We start from the raw sequence: 27581 nt of genomic DNA on the forward strand, positions 1-27581 counted from the left end.
CTCCCTCCCTCCCTTCCTCCCTCCCTTCCTCCCTCCCTCCCTCCTTCTCTCTTTCTTTTTATGGTAAGAACAGATAACATGAGATCTACCTCTTAACAAATGTTTAAGATTATAGCACAATATTGTTAACTATAAGCATAATGTCATACAGCAGATCTCTAGAATTTCATCTTGCATAACTGCATAACCGCCCTCAGTTTTATTGAGATATAATTGACATATAATATTTTGTTGGTTTAAGGTGTAAAACATAATGATTTGATATACATATATATTGCAAAGTGATTGCCAAAATAAGTTTAGTTGACATCCATTATCTCCCATAGGCACATTTTTTTTCTTGTAATGAGATGATTACCTATTTAATGCCATGACTCAGTAACACCTGAATAATTCTGCTTACCACCAGGGGTACAGGTTTTCCACTCAGGGAAGTATTGCTCTTTACTATTCTTATGCTGTTTATCACTCAGGTACGTATTTTATTATTTCAATGGGAGACAAATAGCTAGGCTTCATCACAAAACAGTTTATCTGATTCCCCCCATTCATGGAAGCCATTCTCCAGCTGACTAGTGAGGTGGTTTCCCAATTTGCCCATGTGATACAAATCCTAAGTTCTGTCAAAGAACACAGTTTCAATAGGTAGACTGCAGTTTAAAAATAGTTCTATTAGAAGTAGCCAAGGAAACTACCTAAGCATAATTAAAATTTATGTTATATTGCTGAGAGAAAAAATTGGGGCACAAAATTGTATATTCACTTCAATCTTATTATGGCAAAAAGATGCACCAAAAAGATAAGAGGGGTGCCTGGGTGGCTCAGTCGTTAAGCTTCTGCCTTCGGTTCAGGTCATGGTCCCAGGGTCCTGGGATTGAGCCCTGCATCGGGCTCCCTGCTCCGCGGGAAGCCTGCTTCTCCCTCTCCCACTCCCCCTGCTTGTGTTCCCTCTCTGTGTCTCTCTGTCAAATAAATAAATAAAATATTTTTTTAAAAAGATGGAAATACACAAAATTATTTTGTCTGTGCAGAAAACTATGGCTGAGTGCTATTTTCTTCTTTATATATACCTCCTTCTCTCATGTTTTAAAAAAATGAGCATGTGTTATTTCTATAATCAGAAGAATAGTTTGAAACTAATCTTAACTTATCTGGAAAATAAAATTAATACCTCCATCAATGGGGTTGTCAATGAGATAAAATGAGATAGAAGACGTGAGTATGCTTCATAAATCACAAAAAGTAAGCAATTAATGGGTTAGAATTTGTATTATTGTTCTTCAGTGATGCATAGATTTCTGCTGCATGGCGAAGTATAACAACTTCTGTTTCTTAAAAAAAAAAAATGCAAAAGCTCTGATTTCTGGAAAGCATATAAGTAATAAATGAACATTATACTCTGTGAGAGCAGAAAGCAAGTCACGTTCATTTTGTCCCTCCACAACATCTAGTTCTATGGAGTATTAACTTTATTAAAGATAATAATAATTATTAAATATCATTAATTATGAATTATCAAACATTAAAATTATCATTAATAATTAGTTGGATACTAGATATTGACATTTTATTTTATTTTATTTTTTTTAAAGGGTTTATTTATTTATTCATGAGAGACAGAGAGAGAGAGGCAGAGGGAGAAGCAGGCTCCCAAGGAGCAGGGAGCCCGATGCGGGACTCGATCCCAGGACCCCGGGATCATGACCTGAGCCGAAGGCAGACGCTTAACCATCTGAGCCACCCAGGCGCCCTAGATATTGACATTTTAATTAACACTCATCAATGATAGCAATAAACCCTTGGCATTCATATAATATTTTACAGTTTACAACATGTATTAACATACATTTTCTCTTTTAATCTTTACAAAGACTTTCTGGCACAGGGAATATTGTTCCAGTTTTTGAGAGGGGAAAACCATATAACAGATATGAAATCATGATTCGGCCTTAACAGAAAATGTTACTCCTAAATGCAATTCCTAAAACTGTGCCATACATCTTATAAGGTATTTATAGGTCCCTTCTATTGTAAAGGCACAAAGATACTACATGGACTTCATAAGCATCTTTTACAAATATGGTTGTTGGTGAATTTATATAATATGTATAGAAATTCTTCCATAACTTAAGTAGGCCCTTAGTAATTATTCTTACCACCTTCAGAAGTGTATTAAGTTAGGTTATTATAATCCCAGAGAATGCTCTAGAAATGGTATTTGCCAAAGCTTAGAGAATCTGGCATTTGGTTTACTTGCAAATTCATGCCTCTGGTGCTTTTTCTTATTGTCAGAGACCCTTCCCTCATGCTCTGGACTCATGGCCAAGCCTCTCACCTTTGAGGAGGGAGTAGTGGACCTCAGCATTGGCTCCCCGGTCACCATCCATGGCTCGGACCTGGAGCAGCTCTGTGCCAGGGGCCGTCGTGTCAGGAACACTTGCTTCATAGTGGAGCTGGGTGAAGTGGGGTGGGTGGAGGTTTCCATCCTCTACGTAAATGGACACCCACACAAAGTTCCTCTTGATGGGCATCTCCTGGTCTCGGGCCTATGGGCCCAAGGGGATAATTCCATGAGCAGCAAATGGAATGGGAGGAGGCAGGGTTAAATTAAGGTCAATGAAATACAAGGCCAGTGAAAAACATACCTAATTGTAACTTTCTGTATTCATTTAAATTTTGCTCTCATTTATGCTCTCTTTTTTAAAAAATAAATTTATAAATTAGTGATTATTAGGCTTAGCTATTTTCATGGATAATCCCACTTTAGGAGAAAGGCAGAAATAAGCACAGAAACAGTATTTTCCAAATTAGGTCTCAGAGACTATTAGTTCCTCAAGATGTTAACATGTTACGCAGGGAAAAAAAAATTCTATGGTCGACTAAATTTAGGGGGCACTAAATTAAATGAAGTTAAAGTTTTCTTTACTGCAGTACTTTGCAGAGCCTTTAATGTATATTTATATGCCCAGAGGATGATAAACTAGCACATAAAACCCTGCACCTTGAGTCAGGGAGGCTGGCTTTGATTCTGATTCCATCATAAAGAACTGTATGATGGTGAGCAAGTCTCTGTCCCTCTGTGGGCCTCAGGTGTAAGATGAGAGAAGTGGGTCAGGTCAGGGCTGGGACAGAGTGAGACACATGAGGCACACAGGGCATAGATTGGAGGAGGCTCCCTCTCAGGATCACAAAAGTGCGGGCACAGAACCCTGAAAGGGAGTCCTTCAATGTTAATGCCCCGCACGTCTTACTTCCTCACCCCAGTGCTTGCTCTAGGGGGGGATGGTCTTCGGTCCTTCCCAGCTTGACACCATGTCAGTCCCCATTGTGGTCATGCAGTCATGGAGCGGGGTGAAAACTGTTGGGGGGTATTTGGAGTGAACCCAGAGAAAGCCGGGGTTGTGGGAGATTCCTTGGCAGCTCTCCCCTCTTCTTTACTCTCAGGCATCCCTAATGGAAGGTGCCCCTGGCCGGCTGTAAAATGTCACATTTCATGTCATGGGTCATCATGAGCACCAGTACACCTGGCTTGTCAGGGGAAAGGGAACCTTCAGCATGCCTCTGTGCATGTCCACCCCCACACATCCACATGCAAGTACATCTTTCCCTGATCTCTCAGCTTACTCACCATAACTGTCAGTGTGTACTGGGAGGGGCCCAAGCCCAGGTCCAACCTCCCCACAGTTACCAGGACACCACTGCTTGGGTCCAGCTGGAAGAGGCTGGCACTTTCCGGGTCTTGGCTGCCATGTAGGGTATAGATTAGGCCCTTGCCCTTGTCTAGATCCGTGGCCTGGACTCGGAGGAGCTCCACCCCAGGCAGTGTATCCTGGGGAACTCTGACTTCATAATGAGGCTCCAGAAACTGGGGCCGATGGTGGTTAACATTGGCAATCATGAAGATGTAGACCTAGGGAGGAGAATGAGAGAGAAGGTAGACCGTAAGCTCTAGGGGGTCAGCAACCTTGTCTGTCTGGTTCTTCACCATACCATCTGTGCCTAGCACAGTGCCTGGCACACAGCTGTCTCTCAATAAATATTTGTTGAATGAATGATAGGATTTCAAAATCACAAGGCTTTGAAATAACATGCAGTCTAGTGGTTTTCAAAAGCAATATTCTGATCTAAAGGGCCTTTTCTTCGAGTGAATTTTTTTGTGAAATTCCAAAAACATCTGAAACAGATAAAACTCTGGCTGAAACCATGGTAGAAATCCAGAGCCCCACTTACTGTCCTTTCTTGTACCCCTGGTAGCCCCTATGGAACTCTATCTTTAATTGATAACTGCTCATTTAGACAAAGCCCTTGATTACACAGAGAACCACAGTGGAAACAAGAATTGTCCCAAGAGCACAGAAGTAGAAAGTGTATCAGGTAAGACTGGAAGGCAAAACCTTGATTCCAAATTCAGTGCCCTCTGAGCTATACCACATCCACTGAAATTCTTCTGTAGCTTCATCCCAACCAAGGAGGCCTCCCATCCCCTCTCAGCTCAGGGGTCCCCGGGGCGGCCTCTAACCTGAGTGGCAATGGTGTGGGACCCATCGGTCACCTCCACGGTCAAGTTATAGCTCGACCTCCTCCTTGTGTCGAGAGGCTTGGCGATGACGATGCTGCCTGTGGTCTTCTCAATATCAAAGTCCATGTCCTTGTCACCACCTAGAGTGGGAGCAGGGGGTAAAGCACATGCACCCTCAGTGATGGGGGTGGTAGTACTGTCCCGGCATTTGGCCAGCAGATTGAGAGGAGGTGGTAGTAGAGCCTGTCAAGTTATTGTCAAAGTTTTTAGCATCTAAGTGATTATACAGAAAAAGATAGACTTATAAGGACTGATGAGTACCAGAGGACGTCCAGTATTTGCCATAGAACGCGTTCTGCTGCCAGGACTGAAGCAGGCAGGAATGATGGAGCTCTACCTCATGGTTTATAGGACAGTCTGCAGAGTCTAAAGGTGCCTATATGCAGGAAAGATTGAAACTAACTCTGTTCAACATGAGGGAATTGATTTCATAAACTATACAAATCTAAAATATAGAATCAATATGCAGCTATTTAAATGTCTACTAAATAGAAATCTGTTTAGTGGCATGGAAATATGTTCACGTTATATTATATTTTAAAAGGTTATAAAACAATACGTTAATATAATCCTAAGTGCACGTGTGTGTGTGTGTGTGTGTGTGTGTGTGTGTGTGTGTGAAGAAAAACAACTAAACGGAAAGACATCAACATTTTAGCAGTGGATTATCTTCTAACTGGTTGGGGGTTTTGGTGATTTTAATTTCTTTTCTCATTCATTGGTGCTTCCTAAGTGATCTACAGAGTATACATGTTAATTTTGTATGAAAGAAAGAAAGCCAAACAGGAAGAACAGTGAATCAGAATTAAAAGTAGATCCAGGAGGTCAAAAAGCTTGGGACAGGTGTACAACCAATCTCTGAACCAGGCTGGAAATCTCTATAATAAGACTCCATGGGTCATGTGATCCTGAAACTCTCAGAGATTCTCAACCTGGAATCCCTGGGTGGGTTTCAGAGAATCTATAAATCCTTATATTTGTATGCAAACGTGTGTGTGTGTGCACATGCAAATCTTTCTGGGAAGAGGGCCTGAGCATTCATCAGATTCCCAAAGGGGTCTGTGATTCTCCTCTCCCCGGATATTTTAACAAAATCTTGGTTTAGAGGCAGAAAGAAATTTCAGAGAAGACCATGAGAGCTTGGACCCAAGTGTCTCCTATAAAGAGAATGGATCGGGCGCCTGGGTGGCTCAGATGGTTAAGCGTCTGCCTTCGGCTCAGGTCATGATCCCAGGGTCCTGGGATCGAGTCCCACATTGGGCTCCCGGCTCAGCGGGGAGCCTGCTTCTCCCTCTGACCCTCTCCCCTCTCATGCTGTTTCTCTCTCGCTCACTCTCTAAAAAATAAATAAAATCTTTAAAAAAAAAAAAAAAAAGAGAGAGAATGGATCATGAGGATGCAACCTGGGATTAGAACATTAAGCATGGCCCCAGGGTACAGCAGTCCTCAGACTCCTGGTGAATGATGTCAGCTCTGCATGGATCTCACATTGAGGCAGGAGAGGAAACACAAAACTTGTGCTTTCTCCTGAGTCTCCCAGGCCCTTGGGGTAATTGAAGTTCTGTCCAACTCTGGCTAGGGGGGCACCAGCAAGGCCATGGAGGCTCTCCTCTCATGAGATCATAGCTGGTGTGGAAGGCAAGTTTGGCAGAAGTGGTGCTTCTACTCACCCGCTCCCCCGGAGAATAAGGGAAGAGACAGTCACCACTCATAGCCAAAGCGGGGGTTCCGGGGAGCATGACCTGAATGAGAGCACTGAGAAGGACTGTTTTGTGAGGACCAAGGCTGGGCTATAAGGTTGGGAGGGGCTGGCCCTCCCAGGGCTCTCACCGGAGATGTTGAACCAGAGGAGACCGGGTCGGCCCTCCACACTGACGACGCCCACCATATGGTTCACAGGGTCTGTCTCCATGACTGTAAAGCTGTAGTGGGGCTCGTCAAAGGCCAGTGGTATGGAGGAGGACCGGGGCTGGGCGATCCACTCGATGTGTAGCCGGACACTGGCTGAGAGTGGTGGCTGCCCACTGTCTGTTGCTTTGATCTGAAAAGAAGCCAAACCTGAAATTGAGGCTTTGTCTGTAGGGTTGCGGCCAAGAAAAAGACCCGGGTGGTCAGCCAAGAGACAGAATGCCCTGTGACTGGTGGAGCTGGACTTTGAGCCATTCATCCATTCGTTCAACACACTGTAAACAGGCACCATGCTAGTTGCTGCAGGCACAGTGGTGAACAAAACAAATAACCTGTGCTCAAGAACTCCATGTGTAGGGAAAAAATAATCAGAGCCACCATTAACTGAAGCCTTACGTGTGCTAGTTCCTAAGCTGGACTTGGCATACATGGGCCCTTCTTAACAACCATAAACATAAACTAAATAGAATTTATGGAGCTCTCACTAGTATCTGGCCCTGCTCTAAGAGCAATATGTGCAATATCTAATTTAATTCTCATGACAACCCTGAGAGAGGTACCGTTATATCTCCCTTTGGCAGGAGGAAATGTATTCAGCTGCCAGGGATTATCTGCCTGGCCAGCAAGGAGGCTGGGGTTGGATTCAGGCTGTCAGACACAAGAGTCCATGTCTTAACCGCTTGTTATTTGGCTTCCTACAAGGACAATGTTCTTATCCCCATTTTACAGATGATAAAACAAAGTCTCAAAGAGGTTCAGTGACTTGTCCAAAGTCACACAGGTGTAAGATGGCAGAACTAGGGCCGGAACGTAGGCTTACCTCCAAAGTCTATGCTACTCTCACCAAAATCCTTACCTCTAAGAATAGAGCAGATTTCCCAGGCAAGGACCTTATTGCCTTCAAAGAGAAAGGCCCAGAATTCTGATGCTTTGGCTGATGTCAGGGCTCCCATTTCTCTCGGAGAGAGCCAGGGAAGGGAGTACCACCTCCACCATGCCTGATGACTATTTCCCTTCTCCTGTATCCTCAAATAAAATCCCTTAGCAGTTATGACACTCCCCTGTCCGCAGCCTCCATCCCCTCCTCACCGTGAGGATGTTGTACTCTCCGGCTGTGAAGGTACTGCTGGATGACACCATGCCTGTGACTGGGTCGATACCGAAGCTCCCCTCGTCACTTTCCTCGATACTGTAGGTGACCCTGCCATTGAGACCCTCATCAGGGTCTGAAGCCACCAGCCTGTACACGGGCCCGGGGGTGGCCGGGCTCAGCCTCTCTGGAAGGCGGACATTGAAGAGCTTATGGGAGAACACAGGGGGGTTGTCATTGACATCTAAGATGCGTACCACCACCCTGGAGGTGGACTTTAAGGAGGGCTCCCCGTTGTCCAGCACAGTCACCTGGGGACAGAATAGAGGATGAATTGCCAAATGCAAAGCAGTGAGTATGCATCTCCACCCACTGCAACCCTACCACTACCCCTGCCTTCCACAGCCTGGAAATATTAGTCAGTCTGTTCTTTGGTACATGCTTGTGATTTTTATTATCACAACTTCACCTACTTGGAACCCAGCTCTCTGGTAACCTCGCCCACAGGAAAGCCAGCAAGAACAGAGAAAGAAACCAGAAAGAACTGGAAGAAAACAAAGCCACAGAGGCTCTAGAGAAAAGCTGGTGCTCTTTACTCAGGAGGCCCATGGGCCATTTTCTCGGAGACCATTTACTTTTTATTTGCTTATAACTCTTATAAACTTTGTTCTCCAGTTTCCTTAAGCTACTGCAGGTTAGAAAAAAACAAATGAGAAGATGTTTATGAAGGAGTGGGTGGTACCTTTTGAGTCAGACATGTGGACCAATGCATGAAATGAAATCCAGAGGGAGAGAAAAGGCACTAAGACAATTTCAGAATTAGGGGCTATTACATGTAGGAGCAAATCGTCCATGCATCAATAGCCCCAAGGGCATCCTACAAGATACGACATTTCCACTCTAAGTGGTTCTGAATTTTTAAAATATTTTGGTATTTAAAGAGAAATACCTCTACTGAACTAGGGAGAATGCCTCAGTCCCAGAAGGCCATTTAGCAGCTGCTTACTAATAATACCTATTTCTGACAAAGGGAATGTGCAGACCTGGGAGGATAGAAGGCCAACTTATTTCAATTCTGCTGAAGAATGTGTGTCCCTCCCACCTGATTCTTTAAGACTAGAAGAGATGCTTGTTCATCAGTTATGAATCGCTCCAGAGGGGACATAACTAGATTCCTTCTGATTTACTCCCCTCTTATCTGATTTACCGACTCCTCTTGTTGGAATGGGCACCAAGGATGTTTATGTGATTTTAGAAACATCCTAGAACACACAGATCTAGAGAACAAAGGTCTGGGTTTTCATCTGGCCCCAGCTACTGACCTAGTGCTTGACCTGGGGTGACTCTCTCTCTGGCTGTAAGGATGAACTGGAAACCAGACTCAGCAAGTACATAGCATGTGTGCACCACTCCCTCTTCCTGCACTCACTGCAGGCTTTACTAATCAATCAGCACTTCCTGCCCAGCCCAGACGTGGTTTCAGATTCCTTCCCTTTCCAGTGCTGGAAAGCCACGGAAGCCCCTGAGAGTTTTTGCCACCAACCACAGCAAGATTCAGCTTAAGAAACTCCTCCTCGCTAAGCCCAGCACCCTCCTCAGCCACAGTGCCTGGAGACACGCGTGTGGCCCCAAGGCCTGGCTTAGCTTCCGCTTGGAGTTCTTCAGGGAGGTTTTTGAATCCAGTGAATGAGTTCACACCACTACTCACCTCCAGGATATGTTCGTCCTTGTTCTCTCTGTCCAGCTGCCGGGCTGTGGTTAGGAGACCTGGGGGAGAAGTGGAAGGAGGGAGACCTGAGCAAAGGGCTCCCAGGGCCACTTTCTTGGGAGTGAATTGGCAGATACATCCAAATCCTAGGGCAGAATTTTTCTGGTCTTTGGAGAACAAGGACATTAAGGGGGAATGGGACTCTGGAGAAGGAGAAGGGCAAGTGAGGAAGTGAAGAAGTGGGAGAGCACAGCAGAGATCATGGGATCAGCAGAGGCTCCCACCTACGTCCCACTTTCACCATTAGGAGGGATGCTGTGCACAATGTACTGTGGGGGGGAGGGCTTGTGTCCTCTGGGCTCCTCTCAGCTTGCCTGTAAATTGAGGAAGGTGGATTTGGTTATCTGTAAGTCTAGTTTTAATTTTCTGAGGCACTATGGCTATAAACTGAGGGGGAAGTCAAGATGGAGGTTATGCGAGACGGGGCATCCAAGCCCATGGACGGAGCAGTCAGGGCTGGGTAGGGCAGGTCTCTTAAAGGAAAGCAGAGCAGATAGGGGTCAGTGGATCATCTGGAACTTTCAGTAAGTTTTTTTTTTTTTTTTATCTTGTTTAGGCAATTAAATGATGCAGTAATGAAGTGTGGGGATGGGGGCTGTGAGGGGAGAGGGGAGGGGGTTCGGTGTTGGGGTGAAGTCTCCAATGCTGGAAATGGGAGTACGTGTGAGGAGTGGTCTCTGTTAGTCAAGTGCTCTTGCCTTTTTCAGTAGAACCAAGTCACCAGTACAGCCAAGTTCCCTCTGTCCGCTGAGCAGTCTCGGCCTTTTTCTTCCCTGACTGAGGGCAGGCATGAGGGGGAGCAGAGAAGGTTTCTGGAAAGCCCCACAGCCAGAGGCCCTTTCAGTCAGGGAAGAAAGACACATTCCGCTGGGACAGTGTGATTATTGTCCCAGGTGATCCCACCCAGCTCATCCCCAAGATGAGGGGCCTGACAAGGAAGAACCCAGGATCCAGGGGGCCCAGGAAGAGTGTAGGGACAAGAGGGCCTCAGCTGGTAAACCGTCCCTTTGGCTGCGTGCTGGCTTTCCTCCTGGCACCTTCTCTGTCTCCATCCCCTCTTGTCCCTTTCCCTCCTCTCTCTCTCTCTCTCTGTTTCTCCCTCACCATCCTCCTTCTCTCTCATCCTCCTCCCCCTCTCTGCTGCTCTCCCTTCCCCCTGTTTACCTCTCTGAATCTCACAATTCTTTCTCTGTGTCTCTGATTTTTCTTCTTCCTTTCCTTTCTCTCACCTCCACATACCCTGACCTTCTAAGAGCCAGTGTCCCTATAATTGCTGCCTGTGGCTTCTGGGTCATTGCCTGTGTTGTCAGCCTCATCCCCCTCTCTGAGGTCAGTGTCCAGATTCCCAGGAAGCACCGTGCAGAATGGAGATGTGGCAGAGCCACCCCATAGGGCTGTGTGAGGGCCCACTGAGTGTCCTTCCTGGCATGAGGTGGGCCCTCATAATTTCTCCTCTACAAACAAATGTTTCCCATCACCCATCTCAGGCCCATCTTTGACTTTTCCTCATCCAGTGATTTTCCAACCACTGTCGATTCCACTTCTAATGGATTCCAGATCCTTCTATGCCAGTCACCCTGACCCACCACAGTCTAGGTCTTAACCCAACCACCTGCCCAGCTCCCTTTCTATCAGGATTCTAACAGCCAACACTCATGGAGATCCTGCATGTCCAGATGTTCTTCCAAGCTCTTCATCTCTCTCTCTCTCTCAATAAACTCCTCTAATCTTCACAACCACGTGGGAGGGGGCCATTATCATCTGCACTTCACTGGTGGGAAAACTCAGGTATAGAGCAGCTGAGTAACTGTCCCGAGATCCTATAATGAATAAGTGGGGGGAATGGGATCTGCCTTTAGACAACTGACCTACTAGCTGGCTCTTCCTCCCTGCTGGCTATTGCTCCTGTGGCCCTCCCTGCCCACGTGCCCTTGCAGACTGCTGCCTGTCAGTCCTCCTCACCCTTCAGCTCAGCATGACCACCCCTGCTCCATGCAGCCATTGCTACCCCACCACGCTGAGCAGCTCCCTCTCTCCTCTGAGCAGTCGTGGCCCTGCATCTACACGTATATTATAACAGGCTCCTTCGCACTGGCTCATTCAGTTTTTTATGTTCAGATCTTCATGCTTGTGATGGGTCGAATTCCTCCAGGCCTAAAACTGTGTTTCATTATCTTCGCATCTCAACATAGCGCATATTTTAAATGCTTCATAAGGGCAGACACCTTTAAACATCTGCTGAACGAATGAATGAAGCTCTGACTTCCCTAGAGATCATAGATGTGGCAGAGATTCATTCATTCATTTCCCTCTTATTTATTGAGGTCCTACTGTGTGCCAGACACTAAAGATACTATAGAGGGCAAAAATAGTCAAGGTTCCACCCAAAGAACAAACAATCCAATCAAGAAATGGGCAGAAGACAAGAACAGACATTTCTCCAAAGAAGACATCCAAATGGCCAGCAGACACATGAAAAAGTGCTCAACATCACTCAGCATCAGGGAAATCCAAACCAAAACCTCAATGAGATACCACCTCACACCAGTCAGAATGGCTAAAATTAACAAGTCAGGAAACAACAGATGTTGGTGAGGATGCGGAGAAACGGGAACCCTCCTACACTGTTGGTGGGAATGCAAGCTGGTACAGCCACTCTGGAAAACAGTATGGAGGCTCCTCAAAAAGTCGAAAATAGAGCTACCCTATGACCCAGCAATTGCACTACTGGGTATTTACCCCAAAGATACAAATGTAGTGATCCGAAGGGGCATGTGCACCCCAATGTTTATAGCAGCAATGTCCACAATAGCCAAACTATGGAAAGAGCCTAGATGTCCATCAATAGATGAATGGATAAAGAATATGTGGTATATATATAAATGGAATATTGTGCAGCCATCAAAAAAATGAAATCTTGCCATTTGCAACAGTGGATGGAACTAGAGGGTATTATGTGAAGCAAAATAAGTCAATCAGAGAAAGACAATTATCATATGATCTCACTGATATGAGGAATTTGAGAAACAAGACAGAGGATCATAGGGGAAGGGAGGGAAAATGAAACAAGACTAAACCAGAGAGAGAGATAAACCATAAGAGACTCTTAATCTCAGGAAACAAACTGAGGGTTGCTGGAGTGGAGGGGGGTGGGAGGGATAGGGTGGCTGGGTGATGGACACTGGGGAGGGTATGTGCTATGGTGAGTGCTATGAATTGTGTAAGGCTGATGAATCATAGACCTGTTCTCCTGAAACAAATAATGCATTATATGTTAATAAAAATTTTTAAAACAACAACAACAACAAAAAATAGTCAAGGTTCCTTTTCTAGGAAACCTTTAAGTTTAGTGGAGGACAGGGATAATTAATGGAATAATCACATGAATGAATATAATGTTCTATGTGATAAGTGTTTAAAAAAAAAGGAGTGGATGGTGCTAGGAGATGTATTGTAGTATCAGGAAAAACTCCTCTCAAGAAAGAACAGCTGGGCTAGGATCTGAAAGAAGAGCAGGAGTTAGACAAAAGGAGAGGAGAAGAAACTTCTGAAAGAAAGTACAGCGTGTGCAAAGGCCATGTACCAGGACAGGGCATGGACTGAAACAGGCCACATGGCTGAAACCAGAGAGTGGTAGGGTGAGAAAGGGAGGATGAAGCCCGAAAGGTCAGCTCGGGCCATGTCAGACCCAAGTGTGTGAGACATGATAGGATCTGACTTTATCTTAAGGATGTGGGGAAACCATCCGAGGTATCCAAGCAAGGAAGTGGGACAATATCATGGTGGTAAGAAAGGTGGGCTGGGGGCGCCTGGGTGGCTCAGTCGTTAAGCGTCTGCCTTCGGCTCAGGTCATGATCCCAGGGTCCTGGGATCGAGTCCCCACATCGGGCTCCCTGCTCGGCAGGAAGCCTGCTTCTCCCTCTCCCACTCCCGCTGCTTGTGTTCCTGCTCTCGCTATCTCTGTCTCTGTCAAATAAATAAATAAAATCTTTAAAAAAAAAAAAAAGTGGGCTGGGGGCTCCATTGCTGACTTATTATTTTTATTTATTTATTTATTTTCCTTAAAGATTTTATCTACCTGACACAGAGAGACACAGCGAGAGAGGGAACACAAGCAGGGGGAGCGGGAGAGGGAGAAGCAGGCTTCGTGCGGAGCAGGGAGCCCGACGCGGGGCTCGATCCCAGGACCTGGGATCATGACCCGAGCCAAAGGCAGATGCCCAACGACTGAGCCACCCAGGCGCCCCTTATTATTTTATTTTTAAATGCTCATGCTGGTTAAAATTTCTTCTCCTCCACTGCCGGAAGACTAAGAACATCTCTGTTTTGTGGGGCATTTTGCCAGACCCTGTGTCAGGGAACTGTTGACAGTAAACAGAATAGGGATTTGGAAAATGCTGAGAAGCCAGTGCCTTAGGTGAGAAGTCTCTTCTTTCTTCTGAAAGGGGAAGGACAGGATGAGCCCAGGTAGAGAGCCAGCTTAGGCCTATTTTCCAGGGTGAAAGGGTCCTTCTAAAAGGACTAATCCATTCCCTAAGGTCAAAAGTTAACAGGAAAGACTCCAAACAAATGTCCCTGTGTAAAGATACTCGTGTCCTCCACCCACTGTCTGTCCCAGGACTTCCAGGCTCATGCTCCTCTTCGTTTCCTTTTGTCTTAAAGATGGGGAACTAGTTTTCTCCCTTTCCACCTCCTCCAATCTCACCAGGGTGCTGTCCTCCCAAGAGCGAATTGTTGGAAGGGCTCCTGGGTGGCTCAGTGGGTTGAGTGTCTGACTCTTGGTTTCAGCTCAGGTCATGATCTCAGGGTCATGGGATCGAGCCCTGAGTTGGGCTCTGTGCTCAGCGGGGAGTCTGCTTGAGATTCTCTCTCTCTCTCCCTCCGCCCTTCCCCATGCACATGCGTGTGTGCTTTCATGCTCTCTCTCTCACTCTTGCTCTCTCAAATAAATAAACAAATCTTTAAAAAAAAGAGTGAATTGTTGGAGCCAGAGAATAGGATCTTGGGTTCAAAGGAGAAAGTGTCAGCTTCCTCTGCTATAGGATTGTTGTTTATCCTTTAGGAATAAGATGTGGCCTTGGAGACATATCCACAGTAGTGGGAGCTAGCTCTCAAATTCCAACACCAACAGGAGCCAAGCAGATAGCATAGATTCAGGGAGCAGGCTGGGAATAATACAACAGGGAGTGAGGCAACCATGGGGACTGGAGGACATGCACCTGCTCTGCATAGAAAGCTGCCGTTGGCTCCAGGCAGTTGTAGCCCTGTGCAAATATGGGGTCAGTGTGGCCAGATCTCCTAGTTTTTTATGAACAACCAGAAATATGGTGTGTTTTATGGAATTTTCTAATTTTTAAATGTTGTCAACAACTTGAAAAGTCGTTGTTTAAAACTTGTGCAAGCCAAATAAAACACCTCTGTGGGCTATGACTGGCTCACTGCTGCAAGCTCATGACCTCTGGATTCCCCTAAACCATCCACTGTCTTTGCCCCAGATGGCCTTGGGCCAAGGATAGTTATTTGTGAGATGGTGGACTCCACTGAAGTGGTTCTCCATTGCCACCGCTCTGTGGGCAGAGTTTAGAACAAGGATTAAGAAATTCAATCTGGAGGGGTGCTTGGGTGGCTCAGCCATTAAGCGTCTGCCTTCGGCTCAGGTCATGATCCCAGGGTCTTGGGATCGAGCCCCATGTTGGGCTCTCTGCTCCTCAGGAGGCCTGCTTCTCCCTCTCCCACTCCCCCTGCTTGTGTTTCCTCTCTCACTGTGTCTCTCTCTGTCAAATAAATAAATAAAATCTTAAAAAAAAGAGAGAGAGAGATTCAATCTGTAGCTGTGACTCGGGAGGGGTGGGTATGGAAGCAAAAGGAGGTCTGAAATAGTCCCAGCTTGAACACCAGGCAACCTGCTTAGCTTCCTAGGCCCTGAGGAAAGAAAGCCAACATACTCTTATTTTCCCAGAGACATAGAATTTATAGAGCAGTGATTCTCAAACTTAGCACACATAAGAATCCCTTAGATATTTTGTTAAATAAAATATGGATTTCTGGGCCCCACCCTATGTTCTGATTCAGTAGGTGTGAGGTGGGGCCTCCGAATTTGAATTTCCAACAAGTGCATAGGTGATGTTGATGATGATGCTAGTCTAGGACCAAACTTTGAAAAACACTCTTGTAGAGATCCCAATTCACCCAGATTTCTGAGGTCCTTACCTGTGAGCGGGTGGATAACAAAGAATCCCATGTTGTTCCCACTGGTGATGTTGAAAGTCAACTTCCCTTTGGAGCTGGAATCTGGGTCCCGGGCATCCAGCTGAAGCACAGAGGTGTGCAAGGGTGCATCCTCATGGATGGAGGGGTAGAACACGGGTCTGGACATCTGAGGTGGGTTGTCGTTGACATCCGTAACCTCAATGTAGACTTCGGTTACAGAAGAGAGAGGTATGGAACCCCTGTCCACTGCCAGTACCGTCAGCCAGTAGCAGGACACAAATTCTCGGTCCAGGGGTGCCAGAGTCTGAATCATACCTAGGGACAGTTGATCACCAAACCCAAAATATTTTAGAGCCCACACCTTACTTAATAGCCCCCAAATGGTACTATGGAAATAGGAATTCCACAAGAAAAGGTGCCAAGGTGGCATGGGAGCTGCTGAGTCAAACTCAGGGAATTCATATCCTTTTGTAGAGCCTCTAGGAGCCCATGGCAATTGTCCTTAAACCAGTTCCTTCAAGTTTCAGATATTATAGGTACCAACTTAAGAGTTAGGGATTTGATGAATAAATTGCTGTCCCCCTTTCCAGCATCTTCATGATTTCAGAGTCATTAGTTCACTCACTCCACAAATTGCTTACTACAGGCCAGCACTGTTCTAGAAGTCATGGGTCTAATAGTGAGTAAAAGAGGCTTGCACCTAAGTTCTCATGGGTCACTCAGCTGGAAGGACTTGTGCGAGAGGACAGGGCCCAGGTCCACAGCCATAGCGTGTCAGAGCTGAAGGAACCTCGTTTCTTTTCAGGTGGGGAGATGGAGGCCCAGAGAGAGAATGTGATTTGATCAAGATCATGTAGCAAGTGGGCGGAAGAGCTGGGTCTATCATTGACTCTCAGTCTAATGCTCTTCCTACCACATCACCTTGCCCTTCACCCTGGAAATAAATTGCCCATCAGATTGTAAGCTCCTCGAGGACAGTGACCTACCTTTATTCACCAAAGTGCTTATCTCCAGAACCTCACAAGCAGAGGGTGCTTGCAAGTGTTTGTTGAATTGTACTTATTTTCTATGAAGCTTAAAATGAATAAATAAGTTGGTGCTACCTTTTTGGAGGGCAATTTGGAATTATCTATTAACATTGAAAATATGCATTATCCTTTGACCCAGCAACTGCATTTTTAAGAGTTTTTCCTATAGAGATTCATGCATATGTGCAAAAGTATATGATCAAGGATATTACATCTATATGATAGAATAAAATGCAGCTATTAAAAAAGAAGGGAAAATATTTATAATCACTGATATATAAGATATCCTGGTGTTATGTTATGGGGAAAAAAAGTATTGCAGACTTAGTGTGTTTTGTGTTATTTTCTCATACAGTAAAATAAACAGTGATGATATATCAGACTGAAAGAAGAAGAATTTACAAGATTATAGACCAAATTGTTAATAAAGATATCTGGGGAGGTGGGACACACAAAAAAATACATTCATTTTTAAATTATATATAAAAATTTATAACCATGATGTATTACCTCTATAAGCACATATATATAATATGTTATATATATAATAGTTACATATAACATATAATATGTATTATGTAATATATGTGTGTATATAAATGTATACACAGATGCCAATGAGTTGGGTGATGTGACTTAAATGGACACACACACACACACACACACACATATCTCCAGTATGATAAATTTAAAACAAAAGGAACAAGAAGGAGAGTCCCTATTTATTGCCTTTCTTTTTAGCCTGCAGCCTGCCTTCTTTCAGGACAGTGCCTGATCTCCTTAGGCCCATTGTCTCCCAGCACCTGGCATTCCCATCCACCCCACTCCCAGTACCTGTGTCTTGGTTGATGCTAAAGGCTGCAAGACTGGTGCCAGCCCTCAGGAAGTACTGGAGCTCCCCATCCAAGCCACTGTCATCATCGTGGGCAGCCACTACCATCACCTGGGTGCCGGAGGGGCTATTTTCCTGCACCTGGCCCTGGTGCACAAAGGAGGGAAAGCGGGGAGGGTGGAGATTCTCATTCACATCCAGGACTATCACTTCCACATGGCAGAGGGTCCTGCGGGCCAAGGGCCTCCCACTGTCACTGGCCCACAGGCTCAGATTGTATCCAGCCTGCCTCTCAAAATCCAGCTCTCTCTCCAGACTGAGTGCGCCAGTCATCAGGTCCACGTGGAAGGTCCCATGGGCATCATCCAACAGGACATAACGCACTTCTCCCGCAGGGCCCACGTCAGGATCAGAGGCATCCAGAAATGTTAGAATAGTTCCTGGAGGCATATCCTCTGGGACTTTCAGACTGCTGAGTTCTGTGATGCATTGAGGAGAGTTGTCATTGGCATCTTCCAATGTGATTATCAGGTCAGTGACAGAGAAGAGCTGGTGGCCCTTCCTGGGCTGATCCCTGGCCTCCACCTTGAGTATATATTGTGGTTCTGATTCCCGGTCCAGGTGTCCTGTGACAGCCAGTTCCCCAGTGAGGGGATGAAGGGCGAACTTATCTGTGGGGTTTAGCAGGGTGTAACGAACCCTCCCATTGTCATCCGAATCAGCATCTTTTGCTTTCAACTCTGCAATTGTGGTTCCAACTTCTGTGTCCTCTGAGATGGTTATCTGGTACCCACCAGGAGGAAATCTGGGTGCATTGTCATTCCAGTCTTTCACATTCACCATCAGCAGCTTCCAGGATGACTTCTGGGGAGTGCCCAGGTCATACACTGTTACATTGAGGATGTAGAAATTGGTGGCTTCATAGTCCAAAGGGGCAGCTATAGTGAGCAGCCCTGTCTCCAGCTCCATGTCAAAGCAGCCCTCGTCATTGCCATCTGCAATCACATAGACCAGTTTGCCATTAAAGCCAGTGTCAGGGTCAATGGCTGCCAGGCGGGCCAGGGAGGTATTGACAGGAACCCGCTCAAGGATGTCAATGGACTGTGGGAAGTGGTCCTCAAACTGGGGGGTATGATGATTGATCTGATATGCACTTAAGGAAATGAAGTCCTCATCATTGGAGTCCTGGTTCTGAAACCCAACAGAATGGAGGATGGTCTTTGTGAAATGTGTCAATACTCCTGTTTTATCACATGTTATAGGGACCTCAAAACGAGGGTCTTTTACGACAGTAATATTCAAAGTTGTGGGTGAGGCATAGTGTTTCCCATCTGAGGCTGTAATTTTCAGGGAATAGTTGATGGGTTGACCAGAAGTATGATTGATAAAAGAGCGTTTGAGTGATATCACCCCAGAGAAATGATTTAGATCAAAATACTGTAGTTCATTGCCTGACACAAACTCATATTTTAGATTCTGAAGCTCATCCACATCTATAGCTGACATGGTCATTACGGATTTTCCTACTGGCCAGTCTTCACGGATAGACCCAGTGCAGTTGACTTGCTCAAACATAGGCTTGTTGTCATTCAAGTTCTTGAGCCTAAGAGATATAGACACTTCCTTTTCCTGGCGAAATGGGGATCCCCAATCTGATGCCCGTACTCGGAAGGTATAAATTCTTTTCATGAGCTCATAGTCCATGGGTTTGGAGGTGGAGATGATCCCCAGGTAAGGGTCGATAGAAAAGGGCACAGCTTTTGGATGAGTGATGGAATAGGTGACGTATCCATTCTCTCCATGATCCTGGTCTGTGGCACTAACTGTCAAAACACTGGTGCCTGGTGGGATGTTCTCATCAAAGGTACTATCATAGGAGGACCTGCTGAAGATGGGGGCATGGTTGTTACAGTCCACGATATTGATGACCACGGTGGTGGAAGCCAGGCCCGGTGAGGTTCTAATGTGTAGCTGGTAGTGGTTTCGGTCACGGAAGTCCATGAGCTTTGTGGTGGTGATGAGTCCAGTGCGAGCATTAAGTCTGAACCCCGCATTCCCTGAGGATGGCTTTAGAACATACTGCAGGTTGGGGAAGGGTCGGGTTACTTTCACCATCTCCACGCGGCTCCCAGGAGGGGAAAACTCACTAAGCTGCACTCTGTAAACAGCCTTCTCAAATTTAAGGGAAGCCAGTTTGGAAGGCGGTAGGTGAAAGCCCCTAATTTGGGAATAAAAAGAAGGCCTGCTCCCACTCCTGGCCTGCAGGCTGAGGTTGAATCCATGAAGGTGCTCCAGCCAGTCAATGTCTTTGACCGACACCAAACTGAACTCATTGCTGAAGGTGTAAGACTTGATGGCTTTGAAGTACTTTCCAGGGTCACCACCAACAATTTCCAGTGAGTCCACTTCAGCACCTGAGCTGTTTGCATCTACCATAACAGTGGCATAGGTGGTACCCACACTGCTGTCTGGTGGAGCCACCACCACGGAGGTGATGGCTGGGGGCTTCCTGAGGGCAGGCTCCACATGGATGACGAGCACAGCCAGATTACCAAAGCCATTGCCCTCTGAGATTTTCCTCATGCGGTCCACAGCCATCACCTGGAGCTCATACCTCCCTCGCCAGGTGACATTGAGCTTCCCAGCCAAGGTGACCACGCCGCTGGTGGGATGGATGGCAAACATCTCCGACCTCGTGTTAAAGGCATAATAGAACTTGGCATTTTGGCCCAGATCAGCATCTGTGGCGGTCACCTTGCAGATGGGGCTCTTGAGGGGCATGTCCTCAGAGATGGTGACTCGGTATGAGGGTGGGGAGAAGAGGGGCTTCAGGTCATTCTGGTCCAGGATGTGGACCACCACGCGGGTCAAAGCTTCTAACTCCAAGGTCTTCTCCGTGGCTTGGATGATGAGGGTGTAGCTGTCTCGCACCTCCCTGTTCAGAAGGGCCGTGTTGCTGTTCTTTGTCCTTATTCTCAGAAAGCAGAAGTTGCCCACCACGTACTCCTCTGTTTTAAACACATTGGCCACATCCCCAGAGATAATCCGGTATCTCACTGCCCACTGGGGCTCAGCCAAGTAAATGCCCATTTTCACAGAGCTCTCCACGTAGGTCTTGGGGGCAGAGTTTTCATAGATGGTCGCATTATAGAGAGAGTGTGTGAAGCGCCAGGCGGAGGAGGAGAGGAGACCTTCTCGGGGCTTTTCACAGGTTGTACAATGGAGCAAGAAAATGAAAAAGCCCAAGAAGGCAATAATCATGATGGAAAAACTCCCGAAGCCCTAGGCAAAAAAAAGGAAGGGTGTAAGTTAGGAAAGAAATGTCTCTTACTGCTGTGGTTCTTAGCTGGGGTGATTTTGCCCCTCAGGGGACACTTGGCAATGTCTGAAGACATTTTTGACTGTCCCAGCTTGTGGGGGAGGGGGAGATACTGGCATCTAGTGGATAGAGGCTGGGGTGTTTACTAAACATCTTAACGTCACACAGGACAGCCTCCCAACAACAAAAAATCATCCAGCCCCAAATGTCAATAGTGCTGAGGTTGAGAAACCCCATATTTGAAGACTAACAGACTAGTTTAAATGCTTTCTCAGGGGTACCTGGCAGATACAACACATTCCTGACCACTTGACTCCTTTTCCCAAAAAACCTTCAATGGCTCCCCAGTGATGGTGGAATAGTTTCAATCAGGTACCCAAGCTTAGCAATCTGGCTCTAGGTACTTCCTACAGGACCCCTCCATCAAGGCTAAGGTCCAGCCAAATGGAGCTGCATCTGCACATGCAGGGGCTGCAGAAAAGCAAAGTGACCAAGATCACGGGCCTGGCATCAGGCTGCTTGGCCTTCAGCCCTGGCTCCACCACTTACTAGCTGGGTGATTTTCTGGGCAGGTTATTTAACCTCTATGAGCCTTGATTTCCTCTTCTGTAGAATGGGGATAAGGATATTATCTACCTCATTGGATTGTTGTGAAAATTAAATGGACTAACAAAGGTAAATGACCCAGCAGGGGGCCTGGGACATAGAAGTTTTAACTTAATATTGGCTATTATTAGTGAGAAGAAACTCAGTTTCATAAAGGGAAGGGACCCATCCAGGGCCTTACAGCTAGATAGAGGCAAAGCAAGAATTAGACCTGGGGCTCCTTGCGTCATTGTCCAGGGCTGCTTCCCCTATCCCAGGCTTGCCTGCACCTGTCACACCACTAGTCCCTTTGGATGGGGCCTGATTCTGACTCATCCTGTAAGTTCAAATCTCCTGGAATGTCAGAGCTACAATGGACCTTTGAGACATGGAGTTCTGACCCCACTCCTCTGCACAGATGGGGAAATAGAGCCCCAGAGGGGAGATGAGTCTTGCCCCATTTCACATAGTGGGTGGCAAGGAAAGAACTCATCCCTGGGAGTTGTTGAACTAGCGCTGAATGAGTACTTCTCCCCCTAAGACCTGCTGCAGCTCCCATTCTCTCCCGTGCCATTTCCCACATGGCTCATCCCTGAACTCCAGCCTGGGTTAAAGTCCAACTTCAGTGTTAAGGACAGGGAGAAGATAGAACGGGAGTAGGGGAGGGCAAAGTTTCATTGCCAAACTAGGCCTTCCAGAAGCAAAATATGAGGCTGCGTACACCAGGCTGGTGCCTGGCCTGCTCGTGAGAGTCCTGACTCGAAGGAGCTTCGTGGCTGGCAGCCAGATGTGCGGAGCATTCCTGGATGAAACAGGCAAGACTTGTTTTTCCAGTTGCCTTGCTTTTCAAAGGCAAGGAAGAGTTAAACTCCTGGGGCAAGAGGGAAAAGGAGAGGCTTGCATCTTTGTCTTTCCAGAGTCCTGAGGGAGCTGAATGCAGCTTCTTCAGGACCTTGCAGGGAGCATCCCAACATGGGAGGCGGGAGTAGAAAAGTCTGCCTAACTTGGGATCTGCAAGCCTGTGACAGGAAAGAATTTGAAAATGCCCCATTCTTCCAGCCTCCCTACTGCCATGCTTCTCTTGAAATCCTATTGGTGGCACCACAGGCCCAGCACCTCAGAGAAGTGGGGGGCAGGAATGGAGGCAGATTCTACACTTGGGGTGGCTATTCCCCATCCTTCCTGCCCTCTACTCTTACCCCTCACTTACTGCTGCAGCTCACAATGGAGCTGACCCCAGGCAAAAGCCATATTCCTTCCATTCCACTCACCCCATCCCTGACAGTCTCCTGCAAGAGGGGGTGGACCTCTGAGTCACGGGGACCCCAACCCCCCAGGGTGGCATCGCATTGGAAGTTGAAGCCCCAAGGAAAAATGAGTTCTTACCCTAGTCCCAGATCTGCTCACTCTGCAGCCCAGCGAGCCTGGGGTGCGTACAGCCTCCCTGCTCAGCCTGCCCTGCTTTGCACAAAGCTTCCTGCTCACCAGGTCAGCACCTGTGTAGGGCAGGCCCCAACAAGACACACCACTCGGCCGCTGCACAGGCTTCTTGCAGAGATGAGCTCAGGGAAGGGAGCAGGGGCAAGGTCTCCCTGGAAGGGGATAAGATGCAAAGAGAATGCACCCTTGGATGAGGGCTTGGTGAGCAGGGCTGTGTTCAAGCTGTAAGATCCACAGACCAGGCGAGTGGTTTGCTGAGGAAGGGCCTGTGTCTGGACATTTGTTTCCTAGCACTATGCCTGGGCAAGTGAACAGGTTTGCAAGGTGCAGAGGCATGTTGCGTTCCCTGGGCTGCCCTCCCAGCCCACAGCACCTGGGACCATTATTTTGAAACACCTTGTGAGGGGTGCCTGGTGGCTCAGTCAGTTAAGCATCTGCCTTTGACTCAGGTCACGATCCCAGGGTCCTGGGATCGAGCCCCATGTCCTGACTCCCTGCTCAGTGGAGAGTCTGCTTCTCCCTCTGCCCCTCTCCCCCACTTGTGCTTGCTTTCTCTCTCTCAGATGAATAAATAAAATATTTTTTAAAAAAGAAACATCTTGTGAAAACATAAATCAATTCAGATCACTTCCCTTCTTAAAATTTTCCAGTGGCTTCCCAAAGCATTCAGATTAAAATCTAAACTCCTTATTATGGCCTACAAGGCCATGTGGGCCCACATGCCTGCCTGCTTTTCTAATGATACCTCCCAGCACTCTCCCCATTGTTCATCAAGCTGCAGCCACATGGGCCTCCTTTCTCCTCCACAAACATGCCAAACTAGAGTCTGCCTCAGGGCCCTTGCACTTGCTCTTTCCCTTAAGATTCTCACATGGCTGGCTCCTTCTTGTTTGTTTGTTTGTTTTTTTTAAGATTTTATTTATTTGACAGAGAGACACAGCGAGAGAGGGAACACAAGCAGAGGGAGTGGGAGAGGGAGATGCAGGCTTCCTGCTGAGCAGGGAGCCCGATGTGGGGCTCGATCCCAGGACCCTGGGATCATGACCTGAGCCGAAGGCAGACGCTTAACGACTGAGCCACCCAGGCGCCCCTGGCTCCTTCTTGTTATACTTCTTCCTGGCTCAGCTCTCAGATGTCACATTCTAACACCCAGTTTGATGTAGCCTCCTTCCTAGCACCCTTCTTTATCATACCACCCCATTTTCTCCATGGCACTTAGCACCACCCAGTATGTTCTGGCTAATTTGTTTAGTGACTGTCTCCTACACTAGACACTGGGCTCCATGAAGACAAGAGCTTTGTGTATCTTATTCATGCATGAATTCCCAGTGCCTAGTACATAACCCTACTCAATAGGTGAAAACTGGAAGGATCTGGACTTAGGAAAAGCAATGACAGAATGAAAACTGAATTAGTGATTATCCTTTAGTGATTATTGTTTCCTTTCTGAAGCTGGAATATGAAGTCCCCCCAAAAGAAAGAGACTTGCCCGGGATGCCCAGGTGGCTCAGTCGGTTAAGCGTCTGCCTTCAGCTCAGGTCATGATCCCAGGGTCCTGGGATCGAGTCCCACATCTGGCTCCCTGCTCAGCGGGGAGCCTGCTTCTCCCTCTCCCTCTGCCTGCTGCTCCCCCTGCTTGTGCTTGCTCCCTCTCTCTCTGACAAATAAATAAATAAAATAAAATCTTTTAAAAAAAGAAAGAGAAAAGAAAGAAAGGGACTTGCCCAAAGTGACAGGGTAAGAACCAGAGCCAGGTTCTTTCCTCCAGACCACACTGCCAGAAAGAGAAGCTGTGGCTCCTTGTGAATCCGACCCTTTGGGGTTAAATCCAAGCTCCACTGCTTGCCAACTACATAACCTTGGGTAAGCTAACCTCCTCAAACCTCTGTTTTCTCATCTGTAGGCTATTAAGAGTACTGCTTTCCTAGGGTTTTATAAAAACTAAATAAATAAGATCATGCCCATTAATGTACTTAACACAGTTCCTGGCCCATAGAAAAGCACTCAATAAATATTAGTTATTATTAGTTTGCAAAGCCAAGGCCGAATCAAAACCTGAGGTTGGGGTAAGGGTGGGGCCCACTGAACCCTCTGGAGAAGGTCCAGCCTGTGCCCCAGCAGAGCAGGAAGCTACTGGTCTCTGGTCGAGTCTAAGCTTGCTGGCCCAGCCACAGGCTGTTCTGGTAAACTGCGAGCAGGTGCTTGTCTGGGGTGGGGCCTCCTGTTCTTGGCTCCCCTGACTCAGAGGAAAATCTGCATGTGGATGAATGTGCACATTTGCAAGAGAGCACACACATACTTAGGTGGCAATTTTTGAATAGTTGTATGGATACATTAATGGTATGTGCCTGCTTGACAGATGAATATGATATGAGCAAATAAGTCGGTAGCTATGGGGCTTGTGTGTGCACAGGTGTGAGCAAGTGCAGGGGTGAGGGTTCATGAATGGACCCTTTTAGGATATATGTCTGAATCAAATCTGCCTCCTTGGAACTCCCAGACCCATCTCATAGATGGGGAAGACAGCAGAAAAGTGGTTGATAACACACAGTTTCTGGCTGTGTGACCTTGGGCAAGTGGCTTACTGTCGCAGATTTTCATTTCTCTCCTTCATAATACCATTTTGAGAATGAAATCAGTTAATGTACGTAAATGCTGAATATAGTAGGTGACACAGTTTTCAATAAATATTACTGAGTACTATTACTTTTAGCAGCCAGCTCATATACTGACTGCTGAGTTTGTAGGTAATGAAAACGCTCAGATATATTATCATGCCATCCCAAATCTGTTCTTCATGAGCTGATTTCCTCCAACTCAGTGCTATAGGGCTTAAATGAGACCATGATGCACTTGACCCTGTGCTTCAGCTCACTGCTCCGACTTCTCAGAATCTGGATTCCAACATTCAGAAGCTTGGTGGTTGTGACATCCATGTCTTTATCCAAGTCACTGATAAAAAGTCTAAGCACAAATGGGAGGAGAAATGCTCTAAGATCTTTCCTCATTCCTTTGGTTAGTGACCTCAAGTGCAATTCTGGACTGAGTCATCTCAGAATACAGAGCTCCCCATCACTGAGGAGCCCCGGGCAGAGTCTGGGTGGCCACCTGTGAAGGATGGTGCTACTGTAGGGGGATACTTGCCCTTGGGGGAGAAGAGGAGAGCTCTAAAGTCCCTTCCAACTCATACAGGTATGATTCTTTGGCCTGTGCAGCCCTGTGGTCTCTACTACACCCTAAAAGAGCCCTCAAAGGCAGGGAATGGATTTCCTCTGGCTGTGAATGAGGCTTGCACACTCGCCAATGCTTGCTCAATGGTACTTGTAGCAAGCTACCCTGGCTTTTGGGAGACCTGGATCAAAAGTCACTTGTTCCCTGGCGGCGTTGGTCAAGTCAGTCACCTAAGCCCTGTGAACCTCTTTCCTCCTCTATAAATGATGTGCTGTCTGTTGGGTGAATGGCTGGAATAGATCTGTGATTTTAAACCCCTCTATTGCTTTCAGGGGCAGAATCTCTTTTTTCCTAATGAAATCGTAAATAGATTAAAGCAGAGTTACACTATTAGGAGCAGGGGTGGAGGGCTAGGGCCCTGCCCACAGGCTTGCCCCTCACCCCACTGGGAAGCGTAGGTTTGAAAAACTGGATAGATGGCCTCTAGGAGCCCCTCCAGATCTGACAGGCTGGAGCTCTGCTACTCTAACATCTTGTGTCCTGTCATTAAAAAGTCCTAAGGCACACAGTTGGATGTGCTAGGATCCTAATGCACTATGATCTATATTTGTAATGCCCATGTGCAGTGACTTTAGTCTTTAGTTCTAGAAGTCTGTGACTAATTCTGTTCCTTCCATGGGGAACCAAATGTACTTGAAGGAATTCAAAGCCAAATCAAACTCCCACTAAAGAAGCTTTTACTAGATTTCTTCACACTGTGAGGCTTTGTTTCTGGCAATGAATTCACCACCACCCCCCCCAACCCCCGTCACTCCCAGAAGTACCCAGGCACAGACCAGTGATGACATTCTCCCTCATGGCCCAACACCTTCCCTTTTCCTAAGCATGTCCCAGATGTTCATTAGCAGCCCCCCTAATACTCCTAATACTACCTAATACTCCTAGGAAGCATATCTGCCCTTTTACTCCCACTTTGCAGATAGGGGGCCCTGAAATTTGCACAGAACCCCCAAGGCCACCCAGAAAGGTGGTGGCTGAACTGAAAACACGCAGCCAGACTTCCTGAACCTGGGTGCTCTTGATTTCCTAGGCTGTAGGAAGAAACAATGAGATCGGATATTATTTTAAGTTTAGAGAGCCTTTCATTTAAGAAAGAGTCCCTGGATTCATTTTTTCTGGATTGGAGAATGTCCACACTCCCCCCAAAATCCAAATGTAAACTTACCATGGATTTGGATGCCCTCAGTAAGTATTTTCTGATCCCACTCCCCTCCCCTCCACAGAGTCTGCCCCAAGCATCAGTGTTAGGGCTGGCTCTTGCTACCTCTCAAGAATCCTAAGTATATTCTATTTGTGACAACAGCTGAAAGGCGGGGAGGGATAGGAGGGATTGTGCCTTTGAACCGGAATTAAAATCATCAGTGAAAGAATATTGACATTCCAGGTACCTGCTAGTCATGAAGTCTTTAGCTACTAAAGTTATTTTTCCTCTTAGTAGTAGGGAGCCACTGAAGAGTTTTGAGAAGAAGCAGGACCAGAAGAGAACTACATGCTGAGATCTTATGTCAGATCAAAGGGAGATATTTCCATTCAAGACTCCCACTCTGGTGTGGACTGGGCTTGAACAGCAGCTCTACTGGGTTAAGCCAAC

The 27581-nt window shown here is 46.7% G+C and overlaps 1 protein-coding gene across 1 annotated transcript in view; it reads right to left on the minus strand.

Annotated features, from left to right (window-relative positions):
- Positions 1-20751, minus strand: part of LOC118006662 (protocadherin Fat 2-like) — a 61925-nt gene extending 41174 nt beyond the window's left edge. Inside the window, exons 1-8 of the mRNA XM_034999386.1 lie at positions 17418-20751; positions 15556-15870; positions 9286-9344; positions 7577-7888; positions 6410-6620; positions 4520-4659; positions 3629-3910; positions 2336-2546 (exon numbers count right to left, since the gene is read on the minus strand). Coding sequence (XP_034855277.1) covers positions 2336-2546; positions 3629-3910; positions 4520-4659; positions 6410-6620; positions 7577-7888; positions 9286-9344; positions 15556-15870; positions 17418-20676 — 4789 coding nt within the window. The 5' untranslated portion in view covers positions 20677-20751. The remainder of the gene's footprint in view (positions 1-2335; positions 2547-3628; positions 3911-4519; positions 4660-6409; positions 6621-7576; positions 7889-9285; positions 9345-15555; positions 15871-17417) is intronic.
- Positions 20752-27581: the final 6830 nt, after the last annotated feature.

Source organism: Mirounga leonina, unplaced genomic scaffold, assembly GCF_011800145.1.
Source record: "Mirounga leonina isolate KUSES-001 unplaced genomic scaffold, KU_Mleo_1.0 Mir_98, whole genome shotgun sequence".
Taxonomy (NCBI): Eukaryota; Metazoa; Chordata; class Mammalia; order Carnivora; family Phocidae; genus Mirounga; species Mirounga leonina.